This window comes from Acanthisitta chloris, unplaced genomic scaffold (genome assembly GCF_000695815.1).
Source record: "Acanthisitta chloris isolate BGI_N310 unplaced genomic scaffold, ASM69581v1 scaffold8383, whole genome shotgun sequence".
Taxonomy (NCBI): domain Eukaryota; kingdom Metazoa; phylum Chordata; class Aves; order Passeriformes; family Acanthisittidae; genus Acanthisitta; species Acanthisitta chloris.
Genome location: NW_008663177.1, coordinates 11866 through 26185, shown reverse-complemented (window position 1 = coordinate 26185; position 14320 = coordinate 11866). Strand labels below are relative to the sequence as shown.

General features: G+C 36.4%; 1 protein-coding gene across 1 annotated transcript in view; it reads right to left on the bottom strand.

Annotated features, from left to right (window-relative positions):
• Positions 1 to 14068, bottom strand: part of LOC103798622 (RB1-inducible coiled-coil protein 1-like) — a gene marked incomplete at its 3' end in the record, with an annotated part of 30903 nt that extends 16835 nt beyond the window's left edge. Inside the window, exons 1-4 of the mRNA XM_009070896.1 lie at positions 13949 to 14068; positions 11832 to 11959; positions 9322 to 9448; positions 8908 to 9078 (exon numbers count right to left, since the gene is read on the bottom strand). Coding sequence (XP_009069144.1) covers positions 8908 to 9078; positions 9322 to 9448; positions 11832 to 11902 — 369 coding nt within the window. The remainder of the gene's footprint in view (positions 1 to 8907; positions 9079 to 9321; positions 9449 to 11831; positions 11960 to 13948) is intronic.
• Positions 14069 to 14320: the final 252 nt, after the last annotated feature.

Here is a 14320-nt window from a genome sequence, read left to right as displayed (position 1 = left end):
TCTTATGCAAGAAGAGATGCATGAGGAAAACAGCAGTGCAAATAATTAATTCAAGTCTTTCACTGATTAATAAACCAGATGTAACATGATGAGCAACAGTGCAGAGTGTCCACAAAACTCTAAAACATGTCCTGAAATGTTGGTATCTGCAAACCAGTGTGGAAGTTTTTCTGTTAAAGTACTGGATGACACTTTAGCATTTTACTGCCATAAGGTGAGAAGTCACCACCCCACTTGGCGAAGTTAAGAGAGACCTACATATAGCAAGTATCATCTCTTACTGAAAGTGCACTACCAGCAATGCCTATTATAATCAATTCTGAAGTTTTAACTAGTAGGAAGAGCAGCTATTTTAAACTTAGCAATTTAAGAAAACAGGCTGTTCCCGTCAAGGGGCCTAGTAAAACACCAAAATAAGCAAGTAATACAAAAGTCAAACAATAAATCATTCAGCTCAAAATTTCACTAATAACACACTACATAGAAAATATTTTCCTGCACATACCTGTACTTTGGGTTTTAATACCTACCTACCCTACAAGAAAGTTTTTCCACTTTTTGCAGGTAGAGCATACTGTTAAAATAGGACCAAACACAACTTTCCTCTGCACATGTGAGAAAACCACAGTGAGACAGCAGTGCTAAAAACACAACACGTCAGCATGTTTCAGAAAGCATTCACTTTGGAACACATGGTTAGCAGCACATATGTACTCCCAAAAAAAATTAGGGACCAACAACACTTAGCTTTCCAAAATAAACCACAAAACTGCAGAGCATTTTATCCAAACATTTCAGAATTAGCATTGATAAAATCTGAAAGTTATGACCACCCTCCTTTTTTTCAAGAGGTCCAGGTCTAATCTCAAGCAGTATGACAAAATTCCACTGTCCTTCAAATCTATGATATCTAAATTTTCAGCAGATGAATGACAAATATACAATATACTTATATATGCAACTCCAAAGAAATCCAAAGCTATTTACAAAATTTCTATCACTTTATAATAGAGACTGTATTTGTCATCTTTTTTCCTCGAACTTTGGTCGCTTCCTGTGCACGTGAGACCAAGGATTTCCATTTTGGAAAAAAACCCAGTTATCTTAACTGCTGCACAAGCTTTCACTTCTTAAGTCAAAATTTAACCAACAGCACAACTGGAATGATATCCAGATAGTGCTGAAATCTGCAAGTCATTTTCTCCACACTATCCCCAGTTTGTCTTTACAATTTAAATGCACACAAGCTGACTAATGCAATATTGACAACTTGAACAATTTTTTATTTTCTTAAATCCACTTGGCATACCAGTTATGCAAAGGCAAGTTGCACAGCATATAAAAAAGCAGAATTATTGCTTCCTCATTTATCATATTAATAACCAAAAGAAAAGGCTGTTTTACCATAAGGTATACTAAAAAACCACTAAAGATGAAGCTGAAAAGGCAACTGAATGCCTCTGATGCGTTCTACTCTATGTCCTGGAAATGCAAACAAGCATTTTACCATCAACTCTCAAACTCTTCTCAAAGTCAACCTTCCTCCAGGAATAGTTCCAGAAGTGAGAGCATATACAGAACCACATGTTAGCTTCAAGACTAAAACAACATAAGGCACTTACAAAATCAAACCTGATCATAAAGTCTTTGTATGCACTTCCTTCAAATGAGTATCACAGTTTAACCAGGAAAAGTAAAGACTGGAGACAAATGTTTCTTGAAAAGCCCTGAGTAGAGGTTTTTGTTAGCTCTATTTTCCTTTCACATAGCATGGCATAGCTCAAATGTTTAATACATTATAGTATACACTAGGCTTGATACACCCAATCTTTCCACCCCAAGACCCTTAACTACTGCCCAATGTTTGGTTTTTTGGCTAGATTTATTATGTTCACAATGGAAGTCAAAAGTTACAAGTTGGAGTTGTCCTATGAAACTTTATCATGCATCATTTTTGATGCTCCCTTGAGAACCAAAGTGTTGTCAACTTAGGATACTAGTTTTTAACAGGGTTGCTTCCCCAGCAAAACACTTTCCAACACAAAACAGAAGTCACAATAAATCAAATTTTAGTAGGAAAAAACCACCTCACAATTGAGATCACTTGTTACACAACCAATGACCAGTGCTGACACTGTATCTGGGAGTCCAAACTGTTGCCATTTACTCAAACAACAGTGTTTCCCAGAGCAGCAAATTAGTATTTGTTTAGTTTTTTAGAAACCTTGTAACAGAGGAACATTCTAATAAGTGTCAGGATCTTCATATAACAGACATGCCCAAAGGATCTACTATATAAAAATACCTCAATGCCATCTAAGTATTCAACCAGGTATTCACTATCAGATGAGCTGCAGCTTCTCAATGCATACACAGGAGATGTGGACATTAAAACAAAAAACTCCCCTTATGAAAGCAATGATAAATATTGCTCATAAATCATCTCAATCATAAGTATAGGGACATGTCTCTCAGAGACAAAAGATTGTTTTCTGAACTAACACGGAATTCAACATTCATTAGCCTGAAAACATAGCAAAGTTTTTTTCAAAGAATAATTTCAAAGTTACCCATAAGCTAACAAGCTACAAGTCAGATTGTACAACTAAACAGATGTGTTTCAGGGCACATATGTAAGGTATTACAATAGCATTCCATACTATCATCCTCTCAAAGTTATTTTCACACACCAAAGAAATTGTCTCTATGTGGAGAGAGGCAAACTGTAGAATTCTGTATGCACAGATGAACCCGAAGGCAATTAGGAGTCCACAGGAACACAGTACTGCTCTTTACACTGTTTCTTAGGCAACATCACGAAAAACTTACTATTCTCAAATAGTAAAGAATATTACTCTGAATTCGGGAAGTTCCAAGTAGATGGTGCTAACACAGTTTAAACCACATAGAGTAACTATCTGTCCACATACCAGAACTGCTTCAGTCGTAAGCCTACACTAAGCAGATACCAGTGAAGTCAACAAGAAGACTATGTTAAACCATTATGTCATTTGTTTTGTTTTAGCCAACCCTGCTTTCAAAGTGTGAGAGCATTCAGGGAAAAAAAAAAAGAAAAAAAAGTGGTGAAGTTTTTTGCTTCCTTTGGAGTATCTAAAAAGTACTAAAAGTAGTTATGAAATTCAAAGCTACACAAATACATCTTTCAATCACTTCTGAAATAAAGCTTCAAGTGATTTGACTTGTCCTTCCTACCATGTCCAGACATTTCTGTGGAGACCTCAGGCTACTTTGCAAGGACCAAGACCAATTTATTTCATCTAACTGGCATGGCTGTATGCAGAAAATAATTAAGCAATTCTCTGCTAAATGAATAAAGTCTACAAACTGAATTATGTCAGGCATACAAATAAAGGCCTGCAATCCAACATATGTTTTAATACTTCTCAGTAAGGTTGCCAGCTTCAGCACAGAAAATGAAGCCTGCCTAACAACAGGCTTGCTTTTGTCATTGACTGTTCACAGATGCACTCAAGAGTTATTGGCAGAAACCCAACAGTTCACAGAGCACAGAAGTTGACTTCAGTTGCCTTGTAGGGCTACGTCCATCTTACTTGGCTACAGCAGCATACCTAAGAACACTGACAGCTTCACCACAGCACTGGAATGCAGACCTCAAGAAGCACCACGACCAGCACAAGACTAGACAAACCCAGGCTAATCTTCACTTGCTATGTTGAAGAGTACATAAAGGTATCCTCCCTTCCTAATTTGTCAAGAAATTCACAGAGCCACTAGAAAGATTCTGTATTTGGCTGGGTGTTTTAACAGAGTGTTTCGTTGAATAGCTTCCTTTGATGATCACAAATTAAGGCGATTCTTCTGACTATAATCACTTCTATTTACCATATTTCAACCAAATATCAGTAGGAGCAACAAAGTCTGTATTATCTAAAGCAGAAATTATCTGGTAAAGGGTTTAGCTTCAATTTCAAGACTGTCTTTGCATCCTACTCTCATAATTCTGCTCATCTGAGTAGAAAAAAAAGAATCTGACAAAAGTCTGTTTGTCTTAAGTGGTCTTTGAACTTACCTCTAAAGAACAAAAGTTCTCAGGAAATGCAGGGTTCTTTCCATTCTCTACAACCCTGTGGTAAAAGGAAACAAGTCAAAGTCCTCTACTTCCATGTGGAACCCTGTAAAAAGGACTCCTTACAGGGTTCAGTCAGCCTAAAAACCAACCTCAGGCCAACAAAAAAGATCCTTGAAAGTCAAATTCCACACACCCGTGCACTGTAACAGCAGATAAACACTTTCACAAGAGGGACTAATTTCCCAGAATTAGTTACCAAGACCATTATCCCTAATACATATCTCCAACTAAAACATCAGTAAAGCTACTAGATTAATCACTTCAAGATTTCAGCTTTCAAAACCTGTAATTGGAACAGCTAATTTCACTATGAGGAAGACTTTGATATTTCTCCTTTAGCTGATTATTCCATTCTCCTTTAATATTTGATGACTGCATCCTTTGGACTTTTGTCCACACAGTTCATGACTTATACCCAGAAAATGCTTGTATCATCAGCATGATACATAGTAAATTATTCTGAAAGTCACAGCTTAATGACTTTTTCTTCAGTACGTGCTCTGACATAATAAACAGGCTTGGAGAAGTCAAGTGACAATTTACTGCTGAGAAACATATGGAGATGCTGACAAACCACTGGTCAGGGAATCAAACCATGGCACAAGCTAAGTGATAACTTCTGCTAGCTTGATTTCAAGTCCCCCGACTCTTTTTCTTCTGATGAATTTTTTAAAAACTTTATCTAAAGTTCTGGTTACAAAGGTCAGCCAAAACAAATATAGAATCATCAAGGTTGGAAGAGACCTTTAAGATCAAGTCCAAGCATTAACCTGTCACCACACTGTAGTTCCTATACCATATTTTCCACCACCAGATCCAGAAGCCTCTTAAACACTTCTAGGGATGGTAACTCCACCACCTCCCTGGGCAACCTATTCAATGCTAGATCTTCTAATATACCTTAGATTTTTCATTATACCTTAGGACAAACTAAAAACTACTCCATTTTAAGCCCACCCTGCTGCACTACTTTAAAATTCTATGAGATTGATCACTGATCTGACTTACAAAGGAATCTGGACTTGTCTGGAGAAGCTAGAAGTGTGCCTGACTATTAGACTAACAATTTAGCCAAAATTAATTTGGCCACAGAATTGCTACAAACATTGCAATACCTCAGAGAGCATTAAAATTTTAAAGCAGCTCTTTCCCAGAGAGTCTCAAAGCAGCTTTCTAGTAGAAGAGAAAGAGCATTTCTCTAAATAGTAGATACACAGCTTTTAGGAAGCATGACAACACTTCTTGGCTTAAATATTATGAAGTGTTTGAAACTAAACCAAGAATGATCTAGGTACTATGACTACAGACATGGTTTTATGCAACCAAATCAAACAACCACACAGTTTCTCATCCTCATTTCCACTTCCCAGAGAAAGCCTGACAGGAATTGGCAGTTTGATCATGACAGCAACGGTATCACATGAAATGTGAAACATACCCACCACCAAGGAAGTCCAAGTTTTCAATATCCTTCTGGGATAAATAACATGAAAACTTCAGTTAGATCACTAAAAAAAGAGCGGTAAATAATCCTTTCCTAAAGACCACAAGATTAGACAGATTGACACAACACAGTTTATTGTACAATGGGCTCCGTAGAGAGCAGCTTGGCTTCCCCTAAGCTGGTGTGTTTGTTAACTTCTTGCAAACACCATGTGCACCTCATTGTGCACATACTGCAGCTCAAGGCCTGAACTGATGAACCAGAAGAGAGGTGGGGAACCAAGCTAGTTGTACAAAGGCAAGCTGTAACCTTTTAGGAATAAACATCTAAAAGGTAAGTTTTCAATCCAAGAGAAACCAGAATACTCAGACAATATGCAAAAAGGCTTAGAAAGTTGCTTTAACTGAGAAACTGGGAGTTATCAAATATTCTACTCTACTTTCACACTGTTACACATCACTGCTTCTTGCTGTTGACAAGAGCTAGGATGCTTATCATGAGCAATAATTTAGATTGCAACTTACATTTTCCTAGTACCAAACATTATCATGTACTACCGTATGTATTAGTAGTAAATAATCAAATTTAATTAATTTAGAAAGCCTGAAATAATTAAACAGGCAAAAACTCTTCATCAGGTACTGCCATTCTGCTTTTCTGGTGAAGCAGATTACTGTGTCTCTAAAATTAATTTTAAAAAAGCTTGGATCATTACATGAGAGACTTTCCATGTCTGTTTTGCACAAGTCTCCCATACAGTGCTCTTAATGTGCCTTTGGATTTATCAATGGCAGAACTAGAGGTTCAGAGCCTTTCTAGCTCTCTCCAGACCTTAACTGATTTTGAAAAGGATTAATATCCCATGTGCCTTCTTCCTCACAGCCAAGAGGCTTATGGTGAACCTTGGAGAAGATTAATGTTCTAACCACATTCACAGTCTTCCCTCAGTTTCTTCTGAGTTACTGCTCAATACATTGCAAGTAGGCATCATGAAAAACTACTTCAGCACAATATTGCAATACACCCTTACACAGTTTTCACACCTTGGTACAATCTAAAGTCACCATGGCCTAATTCACTCTTCTTTCAACATACATGATGGTTTTGTCACTCTCCTGACCTCCCAAAGAGATACCCAATTCACTTTCACAGTCTAACACAAAGCCTATGGTTTTAAAAGATTTAAAATCTTGCATAAAATTAACAGTGGGTAGAAAGGTGTATCAAATTTGAGAATATTACTACCTATTTAATCTTAAAATAAATTTCTAAGTTTTTCTACCAAAAAAAAAACCAAGTCTACCCTCACTGTAGCCCTTTTACAAGCAGGGAAGAAGTGGCAGAAGTGCAGAACAAGTAATAATCTTCCTGAAGACAAATCTGCAGGCTAAAAAAACCCACCTCTATTCTACTTGAATCCACACTTAAAGACCTTTAAATACTGAATTCCTCTCCCCCACACTTCTCATCCTATACTAATAGGTGCTATCAAGTATGGAAAGATTTATTTTCTTCTTGCAAATCAGCACAAGATGACTGTCTCCAGATAAACTTTCCAGTCTGTAGCTAAACATTATAGCATTACAGACCTGCCACCAGAATGAGATAGTGAAGATCTAAATAACATATTGCACAAACACTGCAACAAAGTTCCATGGTCTGCATGTTAACACATCATTTAGAATCAAGGGGAGAGAGTAGGTAGCACCAACAATTCTTTCCTAGTTTAAGTAGGAGTATTTTTATAATACTGCTGGAATCAAGAAAAAATTATTCCAGAAGAATTAAATATGCTCCATCATTGTACAGCAACTTTATCCAACTGTAAGCAAAATTAAGAACCTTTAAGACCACAAAATAAGGGATGGGATGAAGAAATAAGCTAAAATATCAACAAAGAGAAATGTGAGACTGAGTACTACCACCTTTCACTCCCATAACCCTAAGTAAACCACAAACACAAAGGCCATAGTAATTACTACAGCTGCCCTTTCATATCAAATGAATCAATATTAAGTATTTAGCAGCTATCAGTCTCACTTCTGTAACAGCCTCTTAACAACTCACCAAAAATGGTTTTAAAGTACTTTCAGTTTCAGCTGCTAAAACCAGAATTCTCACACTCTTCAAGGAGCACAATTGAAAACCTCCCACTCCTTAGCTGAATTCGCATTGATATCCACTCTTCTCTGTATGACAGTCATATGATTCACAGACACCTAATAACTCGAGGTCCTGTTTACAAAGTCAGCAGTAACTGTCAACAGGTGGTAGAGAGAAAGTCTACTGGACTCAATCCTTGCCTTAAATCAGACAGTATGTCAAGGTCAGCTTATTCAGGTAAACTTCCCCCTCCTGACAGGTCAGGATGCCAAAGGGGAAAACAAAAATCCCTGTACTATATGCAAGACTTAACACTATTCCCTGAACTCAGCTGTACCATAATAAAAACCAGCCACTTCAAACACTAAATATTCTTTTGGACTGCATTAAAATTGCCACTGAAACTAAGGAACTTTATTACCAAGACAAAACACATTATTACTATTCATCCTGTGCAAGGTGCTACACATGACCATTCTCCCACCTCCCAGGCACTGGAAGCTTAAATAATATTCAGAAAGATGAAAAACATTTAATGCATTCAAATGCAAAATTTGAAAATTTCCTAACAAAGTAATACAATCAGTCCAGCTACTGAAGACCTTGTGTCAGATTCCTGAAGACACAGTATGCACACTTGGTATCTTACTGACCATGCTGCAGGGAATTAGTTCTCCCTATCAAAATAACACAGACATAATAAAATTGGAATTATGACTATTTTGCAAGTAATTATATGCCATATGCAAGGAAAGCCTGTACTAAGTAATAAACAACCTGAATTTAAAAAAAAGCAGCTTAGTTTTATTAATTCCCCACCAGTTGTTTAGACACAGAAGATGAAACAGAAGCTTGGCAAGGTGCTTTTAAAAATTACACTGCTCATTTTCTACTTGGGTTAACAACGTTTGCGAAGTAACTTTCCTCTTTTCAGGCTAAGGCAGAGTGAGGACACTGAAATAAGTGCATTAAGGCATATGTCCAAAGCAACAAGATGCTTTTATTTTGCAAATGCTGTAAATGTCATGCACCCATAAAGCTGTATTACACTGTGCTTTGGAAAGAAGCTCTGAACATGCTAAAGGAGCAAATTGCAATACTTACCTTGAAACTTCGAGACAAAGGCTCTAAAGAATACTTCTTCACTAATATGCCACTGTCTTTTGAACAAACTATTTCATCTTTTACATTGAGCCTCCCCTCTGACACATTTTCCTTTGTTGTGCAGATACAGTAAGAATCTACTTACCACAGCAAGTTGTGTTCGTGATGCTACCGTATGAAATACTGCAGGCATCATAAGAGATTCTTCTACTTTCAATTCCATCTCATTCTCTGCTGAAAACGTGGTTTTGGGGATAGCTGGTGGACGTTCACACAAGATCATTTCTTTGTTGAATAAAAAAATTGGGTTGGTGTCCTACACTCGAAAACAAAACCAAACACTGAATAAAGGCAACACAGTTTAATCACCAATTATTTCATTTTGTGGGTGTTTTAAGTTAAGATCTACATGTATAAGCTGAATAAACACACGCCTGTTTCTCAAATCAAAGAAATCCAGCAAACAGCACATTATGGATAAATTACAGATCCCTTAGCAAAACACCTTTTTCTTCTCCTATAAATGACAGTTCAGGCTAAAAATGATGTATGCACTTACTGTTCCAGCACTGTAACTACACACTCTTCTGTCTGGTGCCATACACTCTCCTCCATTGACAACCAGCACTTGGTGCTGAATGGCAATCTTATACTTCGTTTGAATTGCATGTTTCAGATCAGCCACACTGGAAAAAATGGGAAGAGAAGGTGACGTTATCAGTGTATTTGTGTCTCTAATTTTACATATTCCTGTAAGAGACACATGTGAGTTGTTTGTGTCAAAGCAGAGCATTTTTAGAAGAACTATTACTTTTATTTTGCACAATGACATATTTTTAAGCTTTACAAGTGCTGTAATATGTTGCATTCTGGATATTCACCTAATAAGCTATCAGCTAAAAGACAACAGCCTGCATTACTGCTGAAATTCTGGATTAAAGTCACATCAAGCATTTGGGATAACAAGTGTAAAAGTCGTTAGGTTCTTTAAATATATACTTTATGAACAAACAGCTGACTTGCCAAAACCCTAAAAGACAAGAATATTAACACTTCATTATGCACCACATAAGCACAACTTCACCCAATGAACTCTGACTGATTTACAGTACATGAAGTGCAGTACAGCACTTCACAGTAACAGGAAATTTAACAATCCATATATATGCAACAAATTCATATAAACATCACAGACACTTTTAATGCTGAAACAAGCTATCAATAGACCATTCCTGGTTTTAGTTCATCAGCCTCACACCTTTAATTTTAGGTGATGACATCTTCACATTACTGCTTATTTTAGACAGTTCTAGACTTTGCTGCTTAAGCAAACAGTAAAATAAACAAGAATTTACAAATCCAATACAGTTACTTGACCCCAACTGTAACACATTGTGGTAGTGCCTACTCAAAGATATTAAAAAGCTTCAGAGTATTAAGTGAATAAGCAATATATAGTATTGGTAATAATACTATAAGAAACAATGCTTTTGATATAACTGGCAGGAACCAATGTTATTGGCTATATGGTACTTGAAATATTAGATCAGTTATTTAAAATAACCATGATTTAACATTACATCATAAATTAATTACAAACCTCTCATAAGCACAAGCTTGTATTTGCTAGCTGTGTTACAGTAAGTATTCACCTATCATCTCCAAGGCCTTTAGGAAGACAGCTTAGCCTATCCATGTACAAGACGACGGGCAAAGAACCCAAGAAAGTTAGTCTTGCTAGAAAGGGTAAGTCTATACATACAGATCTACAGAATAGGAAGTTAAAAGTCAAAGACTCTTCAGCTGAACAGTTTGTGAGGTTCATTTGTTGGCAAGGCTCTTTCTCAACGAACTATCCAACTGGGCAAAAAGTCAGCCCATACTGGAATATTAGGAGCCTGGCATGGCTAAATGTCTAAATGTAGCAGACAGCACAGAGGGCTGTGGACACATCTGCAAATGACCAAGTAGCACCAGAATGGATGAAACTATATTTCATGCCCAATAATAACCCTGAGTGTTAATAGGCTTTACAGAAGAGCATCCAAACCCAATCAGTATAGACAGTCTTGGGAGACTTTCACCACAAGCAATTTTCAAAACCCAAATTCACTTGTTGAGTCATGAAAAATACCAATAAGAATTCAGGAGAAAGGAAATGTGGATTTGAGCACAAAATCCATGGTAGAAGACTTTCAAGCACAATTACTTGCAACTCATTCATCACTGATAGAAAATGAAGCAGCAGGTAAGCTTAGCTCTTGCTACCTCCAACATGTCTTGCACATGAGCATGAAGAAAAAGGATACAGTACAGACCTCTCTAAAAGCATCTATAAATTTGCAAGATGTTTTTAATATGCAGTGAAAAAAACAAACAGAAAAGTTATCGGGACTTAATTGTGGTAAACTGTTGTACTGTAACACTGCTCATGCTTTAAACAGTTGGGCATTCAGAAGTTCATGTGTTACATATAAAATGCTGTATAACATTTTGGAGCCTTGCAATGTAGTACAGAACTAACTTCTACCCATCCTGAACACAAGACAAAACTCTTCATGCCAATTCTTTACCATCCAACCTAAAGACATTACAGAGCACACATTTTCTTCAGGATGAGAATACTAAAGGGAAAAAGAGCAACCTGCAAAACTTCTATGATGCCAGTCAGTACAAAACAAACCTTTTACAGAGGAATACTAAATAAAAAACACCATTCAATAAAAGGACACAAGATCAGAACTCATTCTGACAGTTTTTTTTCATAAAGTACCAAACATAACACCAGATTCAGCTAAGAGCAGGTCAGCTCTGTCACTGTCCCAGAAAGTAAAGAGACTCTCTACCCTTTCACAGGATCTCACACACAAACATCTGGCAAGGCATTTAAAATGCTAATCACGAAAAAATGAAGCAAAAACCATCACCAAAATTCACCCCAAACCTAGAAGAAAGCCACACTGACATACTGTAAAACCAACTGAGTACCGTGTCAAGAATTTAGTATATAACAAGTATACACACTTTTTAATTTAAAAAGCAAACAATACACAATTGATTTACTCTTACTTTTGTACAGCAAGTTCAGTATCAAACGTAAGGGTAGTTCCAGTGTTGACCAAAAATACATATAGCTTCATGATGATTTCTTTAGTTCTCTGAAGTTTATAACTTCCACTGCTAAAATCATTTAGAAACTGAAACAAAAATTTCAAGTGTTAGTTTCACATGAGTTATGAAAAAGACACACACATGCTTTTGAAAAAAATACTTTCAGATTTATAGTGGGTGAATACATTAGTGCTCCCATTCCAGTTCTTTGTCCATTACTAAAGACAGATATGTTCCTCTGACCAGAACCATGGGCAAAGCATGTCTCTGTCTATGCAGACGGTTAGAACACATGAGAATACGTACTGAGAAGAATAAAAATTTTAAAAAAATATTACAAATAGGACTGAAAATACGACTTCCAGCTGCAGAGGCCTTATCCCAGGTTATTGCCTGGCTTTTCTTAATTATTAAATACATTTTTAAAGCCCCAGATACAGAATTTTCCAGACATCTTTTCCAGATTTTACAAGCAGCAGTATGCTGGTAAGTGCAACTCCTGAACTTACAGCTACAAAGTCTATCTCCTCACTACTATCCATATCCAAAGTTTTTTCACTCAGACATATGAGTCTGAGTGGAAAAAAAAAAACCAAACCAAGATTAAAAAAACCCCAATAGATTATGTAGATTTCCTTTTTCAAAATTCAGTAATAGTTTTAGAAAATTTCTTCCTCTGTTTCCAAGGTTAGCTACATTGGCAGCTACTTTCTTCATTACTAATAGCAAACACAGACCATTCAAGAAAGAACACTCAGTCCAGCCCACAGGATGCATTTTCAGCCCTGTGCCCTACAAGCACCTGGATGAGTGACTGTAAGTACATGTTTTTTCAATGTGACAAACAGAAAGCATTGACCTGCTTCATAAAACTGAGATTTAATTTGAGATTTTATGAATGAAATACTCCCCGCTTCTGAGTCTCTTTTTTCATCCACAGGAACCAAGTAGTTGAATAATTTCTGCCACACTAACAAAGCTTCTGCAGAAGCACAAGTAGCACAGCAGTCACTAATGACCTGAAATTTTATTTTTTTTTGGAAGGAGTTATGAAAAGTTAAGCCGTAAAAGTTTTAGCCACCAAGTAAAATTTTTTATATCATTATAAAAATGACTTTTTGGATTAAATTATTTCACAGGTAATATAAGTCATCCTTGAAATATTAATAGGACACACATGCAAAGTCTATACAGCTAATTGTATTACTTTAAAATTAGTCTGCATTTGCATTTCTCTTTGCCTACACAGAGAAAAATCAACAAGCCACAGAGAAAAATAACAAACATGCCACTAAAATGAGGAGGGGGACAGAGGTTTTTCCAGAATAATTATTTCAGAAAGTCAAAAGAGCTTTCTTACAAGACAGCGACTTTCCACATGCTTTTTAAGCATTAATTATAGTACATAAACTAGTTAAAACATGTATTTTCATAACAAGGCTTCAGAAACAGAACCACATCAAATAAACCCCCCCCATTAAATAATTTGCTCTGAACAGTTTTGTTCTCCTTACACTTGAACTCTTCTGTACTCATTGGCACCTGTTCCATTTTGTATTAAAGAAGATACTCTATAAACCAAGTCATTAGATAGGCAAAAACTGCAAAACACCCACAACAAGTTAATTATTTATTACTAAATTCTTTGGACTATGTTTCAGAATTAGTCTCATGCACACACTTCTCTTTGCAAAGGGTGTATCTGCCACTGTGATCCAGGTGGAATTAGAAACAAGCATTAAATAATACAATGCTTCAAGCAAGCACCATGGAGCAGAGAGGAATAAAGCCCTTTTTCCATTTATGTATAAGGAAAAGGCTTGTGTAGTATCCAGCTTTCATAGAAACTTAAATATCACTTCAGCTCTGAACATAAAGAGGGAAGCTGTCCACTATATACAGTGTGTTTTAATGTTTTAATCAAATATTTACCTCTCCATACCCTAGCACTAAACCTAACTAAAAAATAGAAATAAGAAACATTATTAAGATAAAAAATATTTATGACAGGATCTGCCATGCATCAGCAGTCTAGAACTTTTTTAAGTTCTAGAAAGAACTTTAGAAAGAATTACCTTCAGGCACTATACAAAGCTACCATCTTCTTCAAATTCAAGAGGAGAGTAACCGCACACATTCACTTCACTTGATTTTTGGCAACAGAGTAGCATGGCTGTTCAAAGCCAGAGAAGATCTGCAAAGAAAACATAACAGGTATTATTAAAACATCAGGATTTTATGGTCATAATTGCATCTCACCCAGAAATCAGGGTATGTAAACGCCAGTAGAATAATTATGTGGTAGTATTTTTTTTAATTAACAATGCTATCCAGTTACAAGTCTGCCCAGAACTGCTACACATGTGAATTTTTGCCCATGAGTTTTGTCTAAAATAGCTGTTAATGATACTCTTCAGTATTTGCAAGGAGACAAATTTAGTTCACTA